Source organism: Staurois parvus, unplaced genomic scaffold, assembly GCF_062004578.1.
Source record: "Staurois parvus isolate SC_StPar_1 unplaced genomic scaffold, SC_StPar_1.0 ptg000136l, whole genome shotgun sequence".
In the NCBI taxonomy this organism is placed as follows: Eukaryota; Metazoa; Chordata; class Amphibia; order Anura; family Ranidae; genus Staurois; species Staurois parvus.
In genome coordinates this window covers 5,539,657-5,554,971 of record NW_028317932.1, presented here as the reverse complement: position 1 = coordinate 5,554,971, position 15,315 = coordinate 5,539,657, and the positions used below count along the sequence as shown (strand labels likewise).

Genomic DNA, 15,315 nt, shown 5'->3' with positions numbered 1-15,315 from the left:
AAGTCGCATCTAATGTATTCCTATGGCACTGTCTTAATAGGTGGGATTTCACTGAAATCTCACTTGTGTTTATATCAGTGCTACTTTGAAGTCACACTTTAAATGGGACCAAAATGCAGCACTTTGAAATCACATGTGGTGTAAACTAGGGCTTAGTGAGGATTAAAGTATCAAGCAAAACCTTTTTTAGTTTTAGACAGAGTGGCGAGGGATTAGAACACCTGTTAGGTTGTTATTGCTGCCTGTGCCCCCATTAGGAAGACTCACCCTATTTATCCTTATCACTGAAAGTGAAAATAAAGAAAATCCCAAATTTTGGGTCGTCCCCAGACAAGTAATAGAGCGGAAATTTTCCAATGGGGACGCTAGTTCTGGTGATCTGGGGATCCCCAAGGAGTTTCCTTAACTTGCAGAGATTTTCTGACTTCACGTTTTGGCTATGGGTTAGGAAGTAAAGGTAAATCTCCTCAATGGGACACAGATGGCAAAACATAAATCGGCAGGAGTTATAACGCTCCCTACTGTATCAAAAATGAAAAAAAAAAAAGTTTTGCCTATGGGCTTACTTTAAGGAAGTGGGAGTGAGTACCACTACAAAAAGGTCACTTACTGAACTCAGAAAAAAATTATATGTATATAGACCTATTTAGATACACCACAATGCCCAAAACTATGCTGACCAGTAGTCAAAGAGTGACTTCCATGAGAAGGCCCTGGACAGATATTTGTGTTTAGGACAGATAAGAAAGGCATAAAGCAAAGTTTTTTAGAATTGTACTGCCAGAATTTTTTTCCTTTCCAAAGAGAGCTGTACCACAGAATACTTTGGACAGGAAGGAGAGGAAACAGATACAGTATGGTATGCTTGCTTCCAAAGTGCTAAACAAACTACGTATCTGAAATAGTATACCTGCTTCCACTAGAAGTGCAGTTTTTTTATGTTTGTACAGAGGCCAGACTGTTCATATCTCTCCTACTGTATTCTTTGCCTGCTGGTTTGTTCATTAATAAATGGTTCTTTAGCAGGCTTATTTAAAGGGTTAGTTCACCTTTACGGATTTGCTAAAACATGCCTATGCATTACAGCGTCCTCAGTACAGTAATCGCTTCAAGTCCGGACACATTCACCCGCTTCCTGTCCAGGCCAATTTTCAGCTTTCAATGCTACCACACTTTGACTAACAATTGCGCAGTCATGCAACACTGTTACCATATGAATTTTTTAGCATTTTTTTGGAACAGATAAAACTTTATTTTAGTGGTATTTATTCACCACTGGGATTTTAATTTTTTTGCTATGTAAATGAAAAAGTCCAAACATTTTGAAAAAAAAGTGTTTTTCTTATAAAATTTTACAAATAAATAATCTTTCTTCATAAATCTGGGCCAAAATGTATTCATGTATCTTTTTAGTAAAAAAAACAAAAAAAACAAATTAGTTTATAACCAAAAATTATAATTTTTCAAAAAACGTTTTGACATTTTTAATGTTATTATATATATATATTTTTTTTAACATACTATCACCCTAGCAGTACAGTGTAACCATAGTGACACTGTACTACTTGTGGGGGGTGATGATTTTTTTTTTTTTACACTGATTGCTTTTACACCCATAAAGGTTGTAAATGCAATCACTTCTCCTTCTCTCTGGCTGCATTCTTGCAGCCATTGAGAAATACTATGTGAGCTGTGATTGGTCACAGTTTGTCACATGGTACAAGGCTGTTGTGAATAGCCTTGTACCATGTGACCTCTGTGATCATTCAGATTTCACTAGTAGTAAGCAATGATGTCAGGAAGGGACATCTTGTTTACTACTGTTCATGTGATCACTTTTTGGCCAGTCAGTGATCACATGAATCGGGACCTCACATAGAGGTCCCGTACAGCGATCGGTGTTCCGTTGTGTCTGCACAGGCAGGGAAGAAGGGAGGACATTTATAAATGGCCACCCGCTCTTGCAATGCTCCCGTCGGGCCGTTTCTATACATGGGCCGGACGAGAAGTGGTTAAGGATAGGTGCCCCAATCTTCATATTTGTTGTAGATCAGTGACACAAAATATTAAAGCTTGTGGGTCACAATGAGAAAACATATAGAATGAGTCAACAATGGAAGCCTCCATTTTTTTTCTTAGGAAAGGTTTCCTTTATGAACCAACCCTTGTGTGCACCCAGAACATGAAGAGCCACCATTTGTCAGTAAAAAGGGTTTTCAGGAAAAAGTAAAACAAGACTCACCTGTTTGTTGTTCTTATTACGATTACTGTCCAGTAATCCTCCACATCTCCCCAGCGCTGCCAGGTCCTTCATGATTAGATTGAGGGCTTCCTCTTCATCTGAAAAAGATCACGGCCACAAATTAGCAGGCCATCGCTATACTCAGAACAGAAAATACGGCAAGTCAGTGTTCTGCGGGATGTTGACACTGCAAACATGGACGTGTTGAATTGCTAGACTTTATACCCTATTAAACGGATATCCAGCTTCTTGTTCTTCCATTTAATGCACTGAACTTCATTCTTGGTTATATTGTGTACACAGTATATGCCTTTAAAATTGCCCTAAAGTAGAACTAAAGGCAAACTTTTTTCGTCATTTTGGATAGAATTATACCCCTGTCATTTTCTTTTTGCCATCTGTGTCCAATTGAGGAGATTTGCCTTCACCTGTCCCATAGTCAAAACAGGAAGTAAAAGGAAATTGGTGTCCCCATTAGAAGATTTCTGCTCTATTACCCTTCTGGGGACAACCCAAAATTCAAGATTTTATTTTACTTTCACTTTCAATGATAATGGTATACAGGACAAACAGAGAGGGTGAATCTCCATAATGGGGGCACAGACTGAAATCAAAACTTAATAGGTTTTTTTAATCTATCTCCATTCTATCCAAAACGGAAAAAAAAAGTTTTGCCTTTAGTTATACTTTGACACCTCAAGGGCATGTCAAGGTACCTACAAAAGATTATTTATTAATCGCTATTAAATTACATTTTCGGGATCAATACATGGTGAAAAGATCCATAATACTGATATCCAACCTAGTGCAGATCGAGTTGTGAAGTTATAAAGGGTCAGAAGATGCAAAGGTGATATTTCCATTTTGGACAGGTGCTGGGAGGTTGAACCACCTTAATTCCTAATATTGCCAATTGCTAATATTTCCACATTCAGGAGAGGAGTGTTCGAGCAGAAAAAAAAAGTTAAACGCACATAACGGCTAGGCTCCTTTTCGCTTGTTTGCCCAGAACAATACGACAATACTTGAACAAAAATTAGCTGCACTATCTTTATTGTGCCAATTACACAAAAAAGCCTCGTTACAATATGCTTGACAACACCTTGACACGGCTTTTTTGTGGCATTTGCACAGTAAAGGCTTCTTTCTGGCAACTCAACCATGTAGCTCATTTTTGTTCAAGTATAGTCGTACTGATCTCCTTAAAGGATAAGTTCACCTTTTTGACAAAAATAATAAATGCACCTTTTTTTGCAGGTAAATAAATGTACATTTATTATTTTTGTCTGCAGGAGCCTGGAAAGCATTGCACCAGCGATCAGCAGATCACTGTTGCCATGCAGGTCTCCTGCAGACCTGTCAGAAAATCTGCTTGCCATATGAGATGTATGAGCAAGCAGATATTTTGACAGAAAGCTCCAATGAACGGTGCTCCACAGCACAGTGGTAGTTCATTGAAAAATTCAAGCCGACAGCCGCTAAGGCACTCATTCACAGAACTCTGGCATGGCCATGTAGGCGGAGCCCCGCACAGCCACACTGTTTTCAAATCTAACAGTTCAGGGAGAATTGAGGTGGGTGTGGCTGCAGCTATGGGAACATGCTACATGTTCCGCCCTAAAAACAGGTGGAACATGTCACATGTTCCCAAAGGTGAACTTATCCTTTAAAAGAAATCACATCATCTTTTTCCAGAGCAGCCTGCATTTCTCCTGAAGTTACCTGTGGGTTTTTCTTTGTAATCCAAACAGTTCTTCTGGCAGTTGTGCAATTTTTCTTGGTCTATCTAACCATGCCTTGGTATCAAGAGATCTCTGAATTTTCCACTTCTTAGTAAGCGATTGAACAGTACTGACTGGCATATTCAAGGCTTTGGGCATCTTTTTATATCCTTTTCCATCTTTATAAAGTTCCATTACTTTGTTATGCAGGTCTTTTGACAGTTCTTTTCTGCTCCCCATGGCTCAGTATCTAGCCTGCCCAGTGCATCCACATGAGTGCTAACAAACCCACTAACTAATTATACACGCAATTTAAAAAGCCACAGATGTTAGAAGTTAACGTTCAATTGTCATTTTAACCTGTGTGTGTCACCTTGTATGTCTGTACCAAGGCCACACATTCCAGGGTATGTAAACTTTTGATCAGAACCACTTAGGTGATTTCTGTTATTATGATTTAAAAAGGGGCCAAACAACTATGTGATAATAAATGGCTTCATATGATCACTATCCTTAACCCTTTGGCGCCGGCACCTTCCGGCCCTTTAAGGGTTTCAGAAGCTGGGAGGCGGGGCGGGGTTTAGAGACACGCCCTCACAGCGGTCACATGAACGGGAAAGGTCCCGATCGAAAGAGATCAGGACCTTTCCATGAGTACCGCACATGTGTGCTGGGAGGACGCAGGGCGTGCACTCTCAGCACATATGGTTTTTTGTAATAGAACGCAAATGTACGGCTGCTCGGTGTCTAGGCCCAGATGCCGGGAGGCCGCACATTTGCGTTCAGCTGGCATGAAGAGGTGAAATAATAGACAGTTGTTTGCATGATCAGTCATATTTTCAGTATCAATGCCAACAATTTCTGCCAGGGTATGCAAACTTTTTTGAGCACAACTGTATATGTGTTAATGCATTCTAATGGGCATAATAAATTATTGATCTGGGCAATAGAATGCATTTACGTGGAATGCGCAAAAACACATGTTTAATATGAGGCTTTTAGCACGTTTTAGCCCTGGTTCACACTGATGTGGTGTGGAATATGCAGCATTTTCTGTGCACATCATAATTATGTCCCGTTCATGCGTACCGATGCGGGTGTGTATGTTAAGTTAACAACACCCCAAAAGCGTTCCGCAAAACGCGGTGCGATGTGCAGAATGGGATCACATAGGTGTGAATACCCATGCGATCCGATTCTAATGCGGACCAAAAAAAGGGTCCTGCACGTTTTGGGTGCAGGTGCGGTGCAATTAGAGCCATACAGAATGTATGACTCCAATCACACCGCACACAAATCGCATGTGATTTGCACAGGAATGCGGTGCGGTTCCTGTGCGAATCACATGCGATATACCGCATATATGTGAACCCATGCAGGAGAAAAAGGCATTCAGAGGAGCTGAGCAAACGCTCAGTGTGCATGACAACTAATTCTCTATTAACGATAACACCTCTCCTGATACTGTTTAAATAATAAAATAGTATTGCAGCCTGAACTGTACATATGTCAACAGATCAGCCACTCTTCTATTTTGCCCCTTATGGACAGATTTGAAAAACCTGGCAATCTGGAGCCCATTCTACAATTTCAAAGAAGCATACAATAAAACTTTTCCAATTTTGTTAAAAAATAAACAAATAAATAAAAATGTGACCAAAACTGCAATGTGATGTTTAGATACAGTAACAGTAGTAATGTTAAAATTTGTTGTCATTTTTCATCTCAGCATGCTCCCCTACTCCATTAAAGTTAGTTTTCGAAAGGAAAGACAAGCAGCTGCTGAGGTTGTTTTGTGCCCTGGTCAAAAGGGGCAAAACTGCCTGCTGGATATTATTCCGATTAGATAACCCTGTCCAATACCTGGGACTTTGATAGGCATTGATTAGAGTATTTGCCTATAAGACAGGCTTGGGCAACAGAGACATTTTCCTGGATCCAGTTCATATAATGCAGAGACAATGAACTGTGCTTATGAGAAGCAAAGCAGGAATGCATTAACATTATACAGTACATACAGCATGGCTAAATTATTTCTGAATCAAATAGCGCACACACTTGGTAGAGTGCTGTTTACATGACAATCAAGTTAACTGGTGACAATATTTGGCACAGAAAATCCATTACTAGAAAAAAATGTTTTTTCAGTTGCTAAAATATAAAACAAAAACCATGCCCAACCTCTAATGGTACCCTATCCCTAAGTCTGACCCTAAAATCTACCCCTAAAATAAACAAACACCTAAACCCTTAGGCTAACCTTTGCAATGCGTTTTCGGATGTGCAGAAATGCACTGCAGTCCACTTAACATGATTTCTTATGAGTCACATTCACAACTGTGTGTTTTCAACTAGTGTGTTTTTTTGAAAGGGTCAATGACTTTTTTTGCCTGCAGCAGATTGTGTTTTTGGTTCTATAAACTTCGATGGAAATGGAATGAAAAACGTGTGTGAAAAAGCACAAACCGCATTGCAAAATGCACCGGAAAACCGTATCAACCGCAACCTGCATAGGTGTGAACCTAGCCTCACAGGGTACAGTTTTCTCACCACCCCCTGATCCCTGCTGCACTTACCTACATGGATGATTAACTGTCGCTGCCTGCACAGCTGATGTAGTGGTCCGGGATTTGAAAATCCTGCTCTTCTCTCCAGTCTTTTCTTAGGGTTTACGAGACAGATCAATAGCAATATCAAAGCAATACTGAGCACGTGACCACTTCGACCAATCAGAATCGTTCTGATCTGTCTTGGAAGCCCGAAGGAAAGACAGGGAAGAAGAGTAGGAATTTAAAATCCCCGGACTCCTGCATCCCAGATGCGTGGGCAGTGATAGCTAATCACCCACGGAGGTAAGTGCAGCGGTGACCACGGGGGTGTTGGGTGTTGGTTCACCTTTTCATTTTCTGTAAAAAAATGAATTTACACTTTAAGAAAACTATGTAAAAAAAAAAGAAGGAAATTATGCAGATTTTTTTTTTGTCCCAGCTGGGAGAACACGGTGATTACTGTTAGCAGCTGTAATAGCCACTAGCAATAATTGCATGTAAAATCCGACAGGCTGGTTGTACTCAAGCTGATCGATCAATCATCTTGGGTACACTCAGCCTGCCCATACCAGGTTCCAATCTCAGTAAGACCCTGCTGAACTGGCCGAGAATTCAACTGTCTATGGCCGGGTTAAGTATTGGTCATAGTAAATGAGATTATTTTGACCTCAGTGTTTTAAACCAGCATTGATCCTTTAACGTAGCTGTGAACATACAATGTTATAGACACTTTCTATTACAGTTACAAGTATGCAGGTACCATGACTGCTTTTGCTTGGTTTCAGAAATGATTTTTCTTACCTTTTTTACAAGGTTAAAAAAGTTCTGTCATTTAAGCATATATCTCTTCTTTCTGATAGTTGAGGCAGGATTACAGGACACTGTGCAGATACACACTGCGCCTGGACTCCATACTCTGTTCAGTCGGAGGCCAAATGCAGGCTGTGCTTGTGCATGGGGGCATGTTCAAGAGGCAGGCTGTGATTGGTCAGGGAGTGTGGTGGCTGAATAAACTACCCAATACAGTCATACTGTGTGCCCTGTACCTCTGAATGGCCAGCAAAGAATGTAAACTGACTACGCTAACACTGATCAGCTTCTGTGCTTTGTGTGGTCATTTTAGAGCATGCAATACAGATCACTGGCAGTGTCAGCTACATACTTCAGATAGAAGAAGTACATGAAAAATGATAGAGACTATGATTTAAAAAAAATACATATATGTGAACATACATATAGAAAAAAAAAATATTTAAAGTAACATACACTTTAAGGCCTCATGTACATCGGATGCTCTTAACCAACTTCTTAGACACCTTTCTCCTGGCAGCAGAAGACACACTTGACACTTGTAAATGCGTGTACCACATTAAGCCGCGTCCATGCACTTGGGCATTAATTCACTTCATTGGCTGGAATAATATTTTACCCTGGCCACTGAAATAAATAAACGCTCAAGCACTAAACGAGCCTAGTGTTAACAGGCGTTTAGGTGCGTTTACATGTGTTTTTCTGTCAAAAAGCTCCTCTCCTGAAATTGATTCTTCTGCATTCAGGAGAGGAGCATTTTATTGCCGCTAAACTGTGCTGCTCCTAAACTCCTGTGAAAGCCTATATGTAAATGGACACATAGGTTTTTTATGAGGTGTGTTCCGGGCTTACGCAAAAAATGCCAAAAAACCCCAAAAACATCAGTTCAGGAGCAGCAGTGTGCATGAGCCCTAAGAGAACTGTGCTAAGCTCACATCATAGTATTACGCAAGCCCAATAAATTTATGTCTGTTGCACAAATGAACATGGGATTTGCCTACGTAATTTCTGGAACACGGAGAATAACAAGTGTGATTGCTTCCAGGAAGAGCAAACTTTTTAACTCTTTTATATTTTTGTATTTTAACTGAAATGAGCATACAATTAATGTGCGTGTAAACCCAAATAAAGAAACTCTCTTATCTGCTCCTTTTTGGGATGTTAATTATACTTTTTTAAATGTTTTGTTATATGTATGTGATACATTCAAAATAATACCTACTGATCCTTCCAGAAATCCAACATGGTTGTTCAACCCTGCACATTCTGCAATGTAAACCTGAGCAGTGTTATTATCCCTGCCTTGTTCTCCTTTCTGAACACCCTTCATGTCATGGAGATGAGGAAAGAAGATATTCTATAGCCATAACACACTTTTTTTCCTAGAATGACAACATTGCTCCTCCACAGATAGAGTACAGTGCATAAGCATTGTCATCTGAGGACAGGAAGTGTGTTACTGGCAGCGTGGCCAGGTAAAAAAAAAAAAAAAGGAAAAAATGAAAAACTAATGCAGTCACCACATCTAAATACTGGGAAAGCCTCATTCACATGGAGTGATTACGTCTGTGTCCCATGCAGTACTGTGATTTACTGGCATGGGGATTGCATGAATGTTATATTGGGAGCAACAGCTTTGTCCATGCAGCTGCTGCCTTCCAACAGACAACAATGGGACGGCTGGCATGGGAATGCACGCAACATCTATGCATCTGTGTTCTTGTACACAACTCTGTAATCACCCCGTGTGAATGAGACCCAAGCTGTAATATAATAAAGTGTAAATTAACCAAAATACTTAAATTTTCCAAACTTCATTTTATGGTGTGGGTAAATGTTTTTTATCTGAGCTTTTAGGAAACGGGGCAGAGACCTGAAATTACACACTGCAGAGCTCAATGAGGAGAGCTCTGAGAGCTGATTGGAGAGAAGGGGCACACCCCCCTTCACACAGCACACAGGAACAGAGCTGAGACTGTCAGTCACAGGCTGTATGCTAGAGCTCCCTCCCTTGTTACCTTTTTTCTCTTGGTGTCAAGAAAACTATTTAGAAGTGATTCATGCTGATAGCAGCAGGAACGAAGCAGCAGACATAAATGACACTTAATGCTCTTAATTGAGGTTAAAGTACACACTTTAGAGGGATATGCTTTGTTCATATTTCATGTCTGAGGTTTACAACAACTTTAAGGTAAGCCCCCCCCCCCCCCCTTACCTTCAAGCCCAATCTTAGTCGAGCGAAGTGAACGAGAGCAACGGCTCTCTCCCTCCCTCCCTCCCCATTTGCTCAGAGACAGCGAAAGCCATTGGCTCCTATTGCTGTCAATCACAACCAGTGAGGATGGAGCACAAGGTGGTGCTGAGTCGAGCTCTGTGTGTTATGGGACGCACAGAGCAGGTTCGGGAGTGAGCCTGCACGAGTGACCCGGTAGCAAGCTACTTGTTTTAGAGGCATTCAGAAGAGGGGAGAAGCCAGGCGCGCCAGTGCAGAGGACCCAAGAACAGAAGGATCGGGGCTGCTCTGTGCAAAACCATTGCACAGAGCAGGTAAGTATAACATTTTTGTTTTTTTAAATTTTCAAAATCTGAGCGTTTACAAGCACTTTAAATCCCAGCTGAACCTGGCGATTTCTGCTCCTCAATTCTACTAGATGGTGGTCTCCCTGTGTTTTCATCCAATCCGCCGCTGTTGATGCCCCCTGCTGGTTGTCTGACAGCTATTCTGACCACTATCTGTAAATGTAACTGCCCAGCTTGGCCTGCTACAGAAAGTGGAAAATAGCGGATCTACTTGCAGGATCAATATGTAATGAAATTATGCTACAGAGGGGACTCAGAAAAAAAATACTGCTGTGTTAATGCTAGTGAAATACTGCATCATATATGTATTTTCTTTTTATTTTTGCCTGTATTTACACTTTTTTTGATCTTGGGTTCAGATACACTTTACAGGCTAAAAACTGCCAGAAAGGCAAATATATATTACCAGGGGTAGTCTACAAAATTTCAAGGAAGAAAATGTGGAGGCATAGCTCATATTAACTATTTTGCAGTAATCTGTAAATCTCACCTTAGAAAATGACAGATGACATGTGACAGGTTGTGTTTCCTTCCCTTACAACTGCCCTATGAAACGGTCAGCATTGTTGTGGCAAATACAGTTAAATGTGTACACTGTCTCTGAATTAAGGACCACTATGGCTAAAATTATTGTATCATGATAACTATATGGGGTTAACAACTACACCAACAGTATTTGGTAATTTTTTAATGTTTTGATTTCAAGTCTTTATATTTTTTCACACATACAGGAAGACAGAAAGCTGTCCAGTAAATAAACCAGAATGCTACCAGGGCTGTTTAAAACAGTCTTTTATTCCTATAGTTTCAAGGACATTATATGGGGGCTGCCATTGCTCACTCCTGAATATACTAGATACCTGACTGGCTTTAAAACTTTCTGAGTCTCTCAGAAGAGTTTTTAAAGTGGTTGTAAACCCTTACATATACCAAGTGATGTGACTGGCCTCAGCTGATACAAAGAGATGAAGCAAAGCCTCCTACATAACTTGTACCTGTTTATCTGTAGCCCTCACTTCTCTACATCCATCAAAAATTTTAAAGCTTGTCTGAGAGTTCAGAAAAAAAGGGGCAGACAGCTGTAGTTAAACTCTGCAGAGCTCAGTGAGGGGAGCTCTGAGAGCAGATTGGAGGGAAGGAACACACCCCCCTTCACAAGGAAACACAGGAACAGAGATGAGGCTGTCAATCTGCGGGAGGTCCCTCCCCTGTCACCGTTTTTCTCTTGGTGTCAGGAAAACTTGTCAGACGTGATTCGTGCTGATAGCAGCAGACAGAAAAGACACTTCGTGCTCTAGATTAAGACAAGTACACACTATAGAGTGATATGCTTTGTTCATATTTCAAGTCTGAACTTTACAACCACTATAATTTGATCTATGGGTTGCCCTGGTTTGACAGCTGAACAGAGATGGCAGCCTATGAGCTGAAGGTATTCTTATAGCTGCGAGCGTCACCTGTCAGAATACAATAGCAGGCAGGGGAGATTTGTCCATCTGAACTATTTATTATAGTTGGAGGAATCTATGGGGTTTATTTACTAAAGCTGGAGAGTGCAAAATCAGACTCACTTCTGCATGGAAACCAATCAGCTTCCAGGTTTCATTGCCAAAGCTTCATTGAACAAGCTGAGGTTAGAAGCTGATTGGTTTCTATACAGAAGGGAGTCTGATTTTGGACTCTCCAGCTTTAGTAAATAAACCCCTATGTGTCTATGGCCAGTTTAACTCTTTCTGCTGAATGCGTTGACGTTCCATAATTTTTGTTTTATTCCACGTGATGTACAATTAATCGAAACTCAGACAGGGAGGGTAAGATGTTATCACTATGAAAGGTGGGAGGGGTTGGGAACAAATCCTGAAGCTGTGTCCTTCAAAACATCGAATCGACAGCCTCAACCCAAGTAGGAAGCACTTTCCGATGGACTGACCCTTTAACTCCAATTATGTTTAAATGTAAAAAAATTCTCATTCAAACCTCTCCCATCAAAACTTTTGATCTTTTTCATCATTCACAAGCAGATATATTAAACTGTCATTCTAAAATTCCTCCTTGTACAGTTAAGTATTCATTTATTCAATCATACTCCTGCAATCCACAGAAGACTAAATAATTTCCTATACCTTTAAGTGATTGCAATCCAAGAAATGCTGCGTAGGCTGAAAATAAATGAATTACTCCTCGCTCTGGGGACCTCAAGGAGAGATCCAATGTAAATTTTTTCCAGACTAGGAAAAGCATAGAATTCTTTCTGAAGTTTACTCATAAGTTACGTTGTATGGGAAAACAACCCTTCAGTTACCCAACAACACTGAAAGAAGAGATCTGTACATCACGACATGATACAAAGAGCAGGACAACCTGGGAGAACACTCCAGACATTCTACAGAACTTCTTTTACATTTAAAGACATATGCTGCGAGTAATACACCCACCGCTACAAAATAAAATCCTATTAGAAGTCCAAACTAAGTACACTGCTCAAACAAATTAAAGGAAAACTTTGAAAACACATCAGATCTCAATGGAGAAAAATATCATACTGGATATCTATACTGATATGGACTGGGTAATGTGTTAGGAACGTATGGATGCCCCATCATTTGATGGAAATTATCAACCTACAGAGGACCGAATTCAAAGACACCATGAAAATCAAAGTGAAAACATGTTGCAGCAGGCTAGTCCATTTTGCTGAAATTTCATTGCAGCAACTCAAAATGGTACTCAGTAGTTTGTATGGCCCCCACGTGCTTGTATGCATGCTTGACAATTCCTTCATCCTCCAGAAACTGCCTGAATACTCTCCCCACATGAGGCCAGGCATTGTCATGCACCAGGAGGAACCCAGGACCCACTGCACCAGTGTAGAGTCTGACAATGGGTCCAAGGATTTCATCCGGATACCTAAGTCAAGGTGCCGTTGTCTAGCCCAGGGGTCCTCAAACTTTTTAAACAGGGGGCCAGTTCACTGTCCCTCAGACCATTGGAGGGCCGGACTATAGCTTAAAAAAAAAAAAACTATGAGCAAATGCGGACACAGTACAGGAGATGACCAGAGACTGCGGACATACAACGGCGGCGGGAATACTGGCCCGGCCGCTCCATAAGACGCACAGACATATCCCCCCAAGTGTGTCTTATGGAGCGAAATAGTGCCCCATCATTGGTGTCAGTGGGAAAATTAGTGCCCCATCATTGGTGTCAGTGGGAAGAATCCTGCCCCATCATTGGTGTCAGTGGGAAGAATCGTGCCCCATCATTGGTGTCAGTGGGAAGAAACGTGCCCCATCATTGGTGTCAGTGGGAAGAAACGTGCCCCATCATTGGTGTCAGTGGGAAGAAACGTGCCCCATTATTGGTGTCAGTGGGAAGAAACGTGCCGCCTCATTGGTGTCAGTGGGAGGAATAGTGCCCCATCATTGGTGTCAGTGGGGGGGGGAATAGTGCCCCATCGTTCGTGTCAGTGTGGGGGGGGGGAATAGTGCCCCATCATTGGTGTCAGTGGGGGAAGGGGATAGCGTACCAACATTGGTATCAGTGGGAGGAATAGTGCCCCATCTTTGGTGTCAGTGGGAGGAATAGTACGTCATTGGTGTCAGTGGGGGGGAATAGTGCCCCGTCATTGGTGTCAGTGGGGGGGGTTAGTGTCCCAACATTGGTGTCAGTGGGAGGAATAGGACCCCATCATTGGTGTCAGTGGGGGAAGGAATAGTGTTCCATCGCTGGTGTCAGTGGGGGTTGGAATAGTGCCCCATCGTTGGTGTCAGTGGGGGGAGGAATAGTGCCCCATCATTGGTGTCAGTGGGAGGAATAATGCCCCATTAGTATCAGTGACACCAATGATGGGGCACTGTTTCTCCCACTGACACTTAACTTGCTGACCCATGTTCCTGCATGGTGCTGCTGCAGCCAGCATACCTGGTTGCAGCAGCACCATCTGCACAGCACACTTACCTGTCAGCTGTCCTTCTTCACTCCGGCCTCTCCCTTACTCGATGTTCGCGGGGCCGCTCGGCTCCGCCTCCTCGCAGGTGACTGGCCGCCTGTGTGCCTTTCCTGAGCTACAGTTCTGGCGCCCAATCACCAGTGAGGAGGCGGAGCTGAGCGGCAGCGCAAACATCGAGTGAGGGAGTGGCCGGAGTGAATGAAGGCGCAGCGCTTCCTGGACTGGATCGTCGTGGGACTGGGACACGGAGCCAGGTAAGATACAGCAGCCTGCTGCCCGCCCCTGTACTTAGTGTCCCTTCCTCGCGGCAAATACGCCTCTGCCGGCGGGCCGGATAATGTCCTCGGCGGGCCATAGTTTGAGGACTCCTGGTCTAGCCTATAGAGGTCTGTGCATCCCTCCATGGATATGCCTCCCCAGACCATCACTGACCCACCACCAAAATGGTCATGCTGTCACCCACCTCCTGCCAATTCTTGTGTTCAATGGCAAATGCCAACTGAGCTCTATGGTGCCGGGCAGTGAGCACAGGGCCCACTAGAGGACGTCAGGCCCTCAGGCCACCCTCATGAAGTCAGTTTCTGATTGTTTGGTCAAAGACATTCACACTAGTGGCCTGCTGGAGGTCATTTTGTAGGGCTCTGGCAGTGCTCATCCTGTTCCTCCTTGCACACAGGAGCAGACAGTGATCCTAAAATATATAAAATAAAGTGAGCTCTCATTAAATGAGAGAAAATGTCAATGACAGAATAAGCAGCTAGTGGCACAAGAGGGGATCACAACCTCCTCTGACTGAATAAATAAATAAAGAGCAGCGCTAAAGCATATCAAAAAGTTTGTTCTTAAAAATTAGTTGTCAAAAGTTTGTGAGATATCTCAATCAATACAATGGTATACACAGCTAATAGTATATATTTCTAATTGTAGATTTATGTATCCGGAGCACCTCCACATGTCGTGGATAATTTAGCATTATCTTCCCTATTAATCACCATTCTTGGTGATAAAAGCACTTGTTAAGGGGTTTTGGTGCTATACTTTCCGCTGTAATACTGGACTGATCATCTTGTTCATCCCCCTGGGATTATGAGCCACTATTTCTGGCTCAAATGCACCTTTCAGTGCGCCCTGACAGCTGTATGTAATGCATCTCAGCTGACAGTTTCTATATCCACGGCAAAATGGCGTCTAGGCGTGCGCGCATGTGCAGTTGCCCGGTCCACTCGAAAATGGCGGCGAGTTTGTGCGACTCCCGTTTTTTGTTATGAATCTGGCGTCTGTCACAAAGCTGTCAGCCTCCCTTCTGAAGATGTGCCTTAGCACGAAAGGCCTCAGGAGGAACTGACAGCTTGTGACGCCTCATCGCCGCCCAGACCACGAGGAGGTCTGGCGGCCATTTTACTTTAGGTCAGTATCAGAGTCTTTTACCTTGCACTTTCTGTTTTTTTGCCAGTTTCAACACTG

General features: G+C 42.4%; 1 protein-coding gene across 1 annotated transcript in view; it reads right to left on the bottom strand.

Annotated features, from left to right (window-relative positions):
* Window positions 1–15,315, bottom strand: part of LOC149465923 (mitogen-activated protein kinase kinase kinase 3-like) — a 223,622-nt gene that overhangs the window by 98,931 nt on the left and 109,376 nt on the right. The window contains exon 3 of the mRNA XM_089673146.1: window positions 2,243–2,340. Coding sequence (XP_089529272.1) covers window positions 2,243–2,340 — 98 coding nt within the window. The remainder of the gene's footprint in view (window positions 1–2,242; window positions 2,341–15,315) is intronic.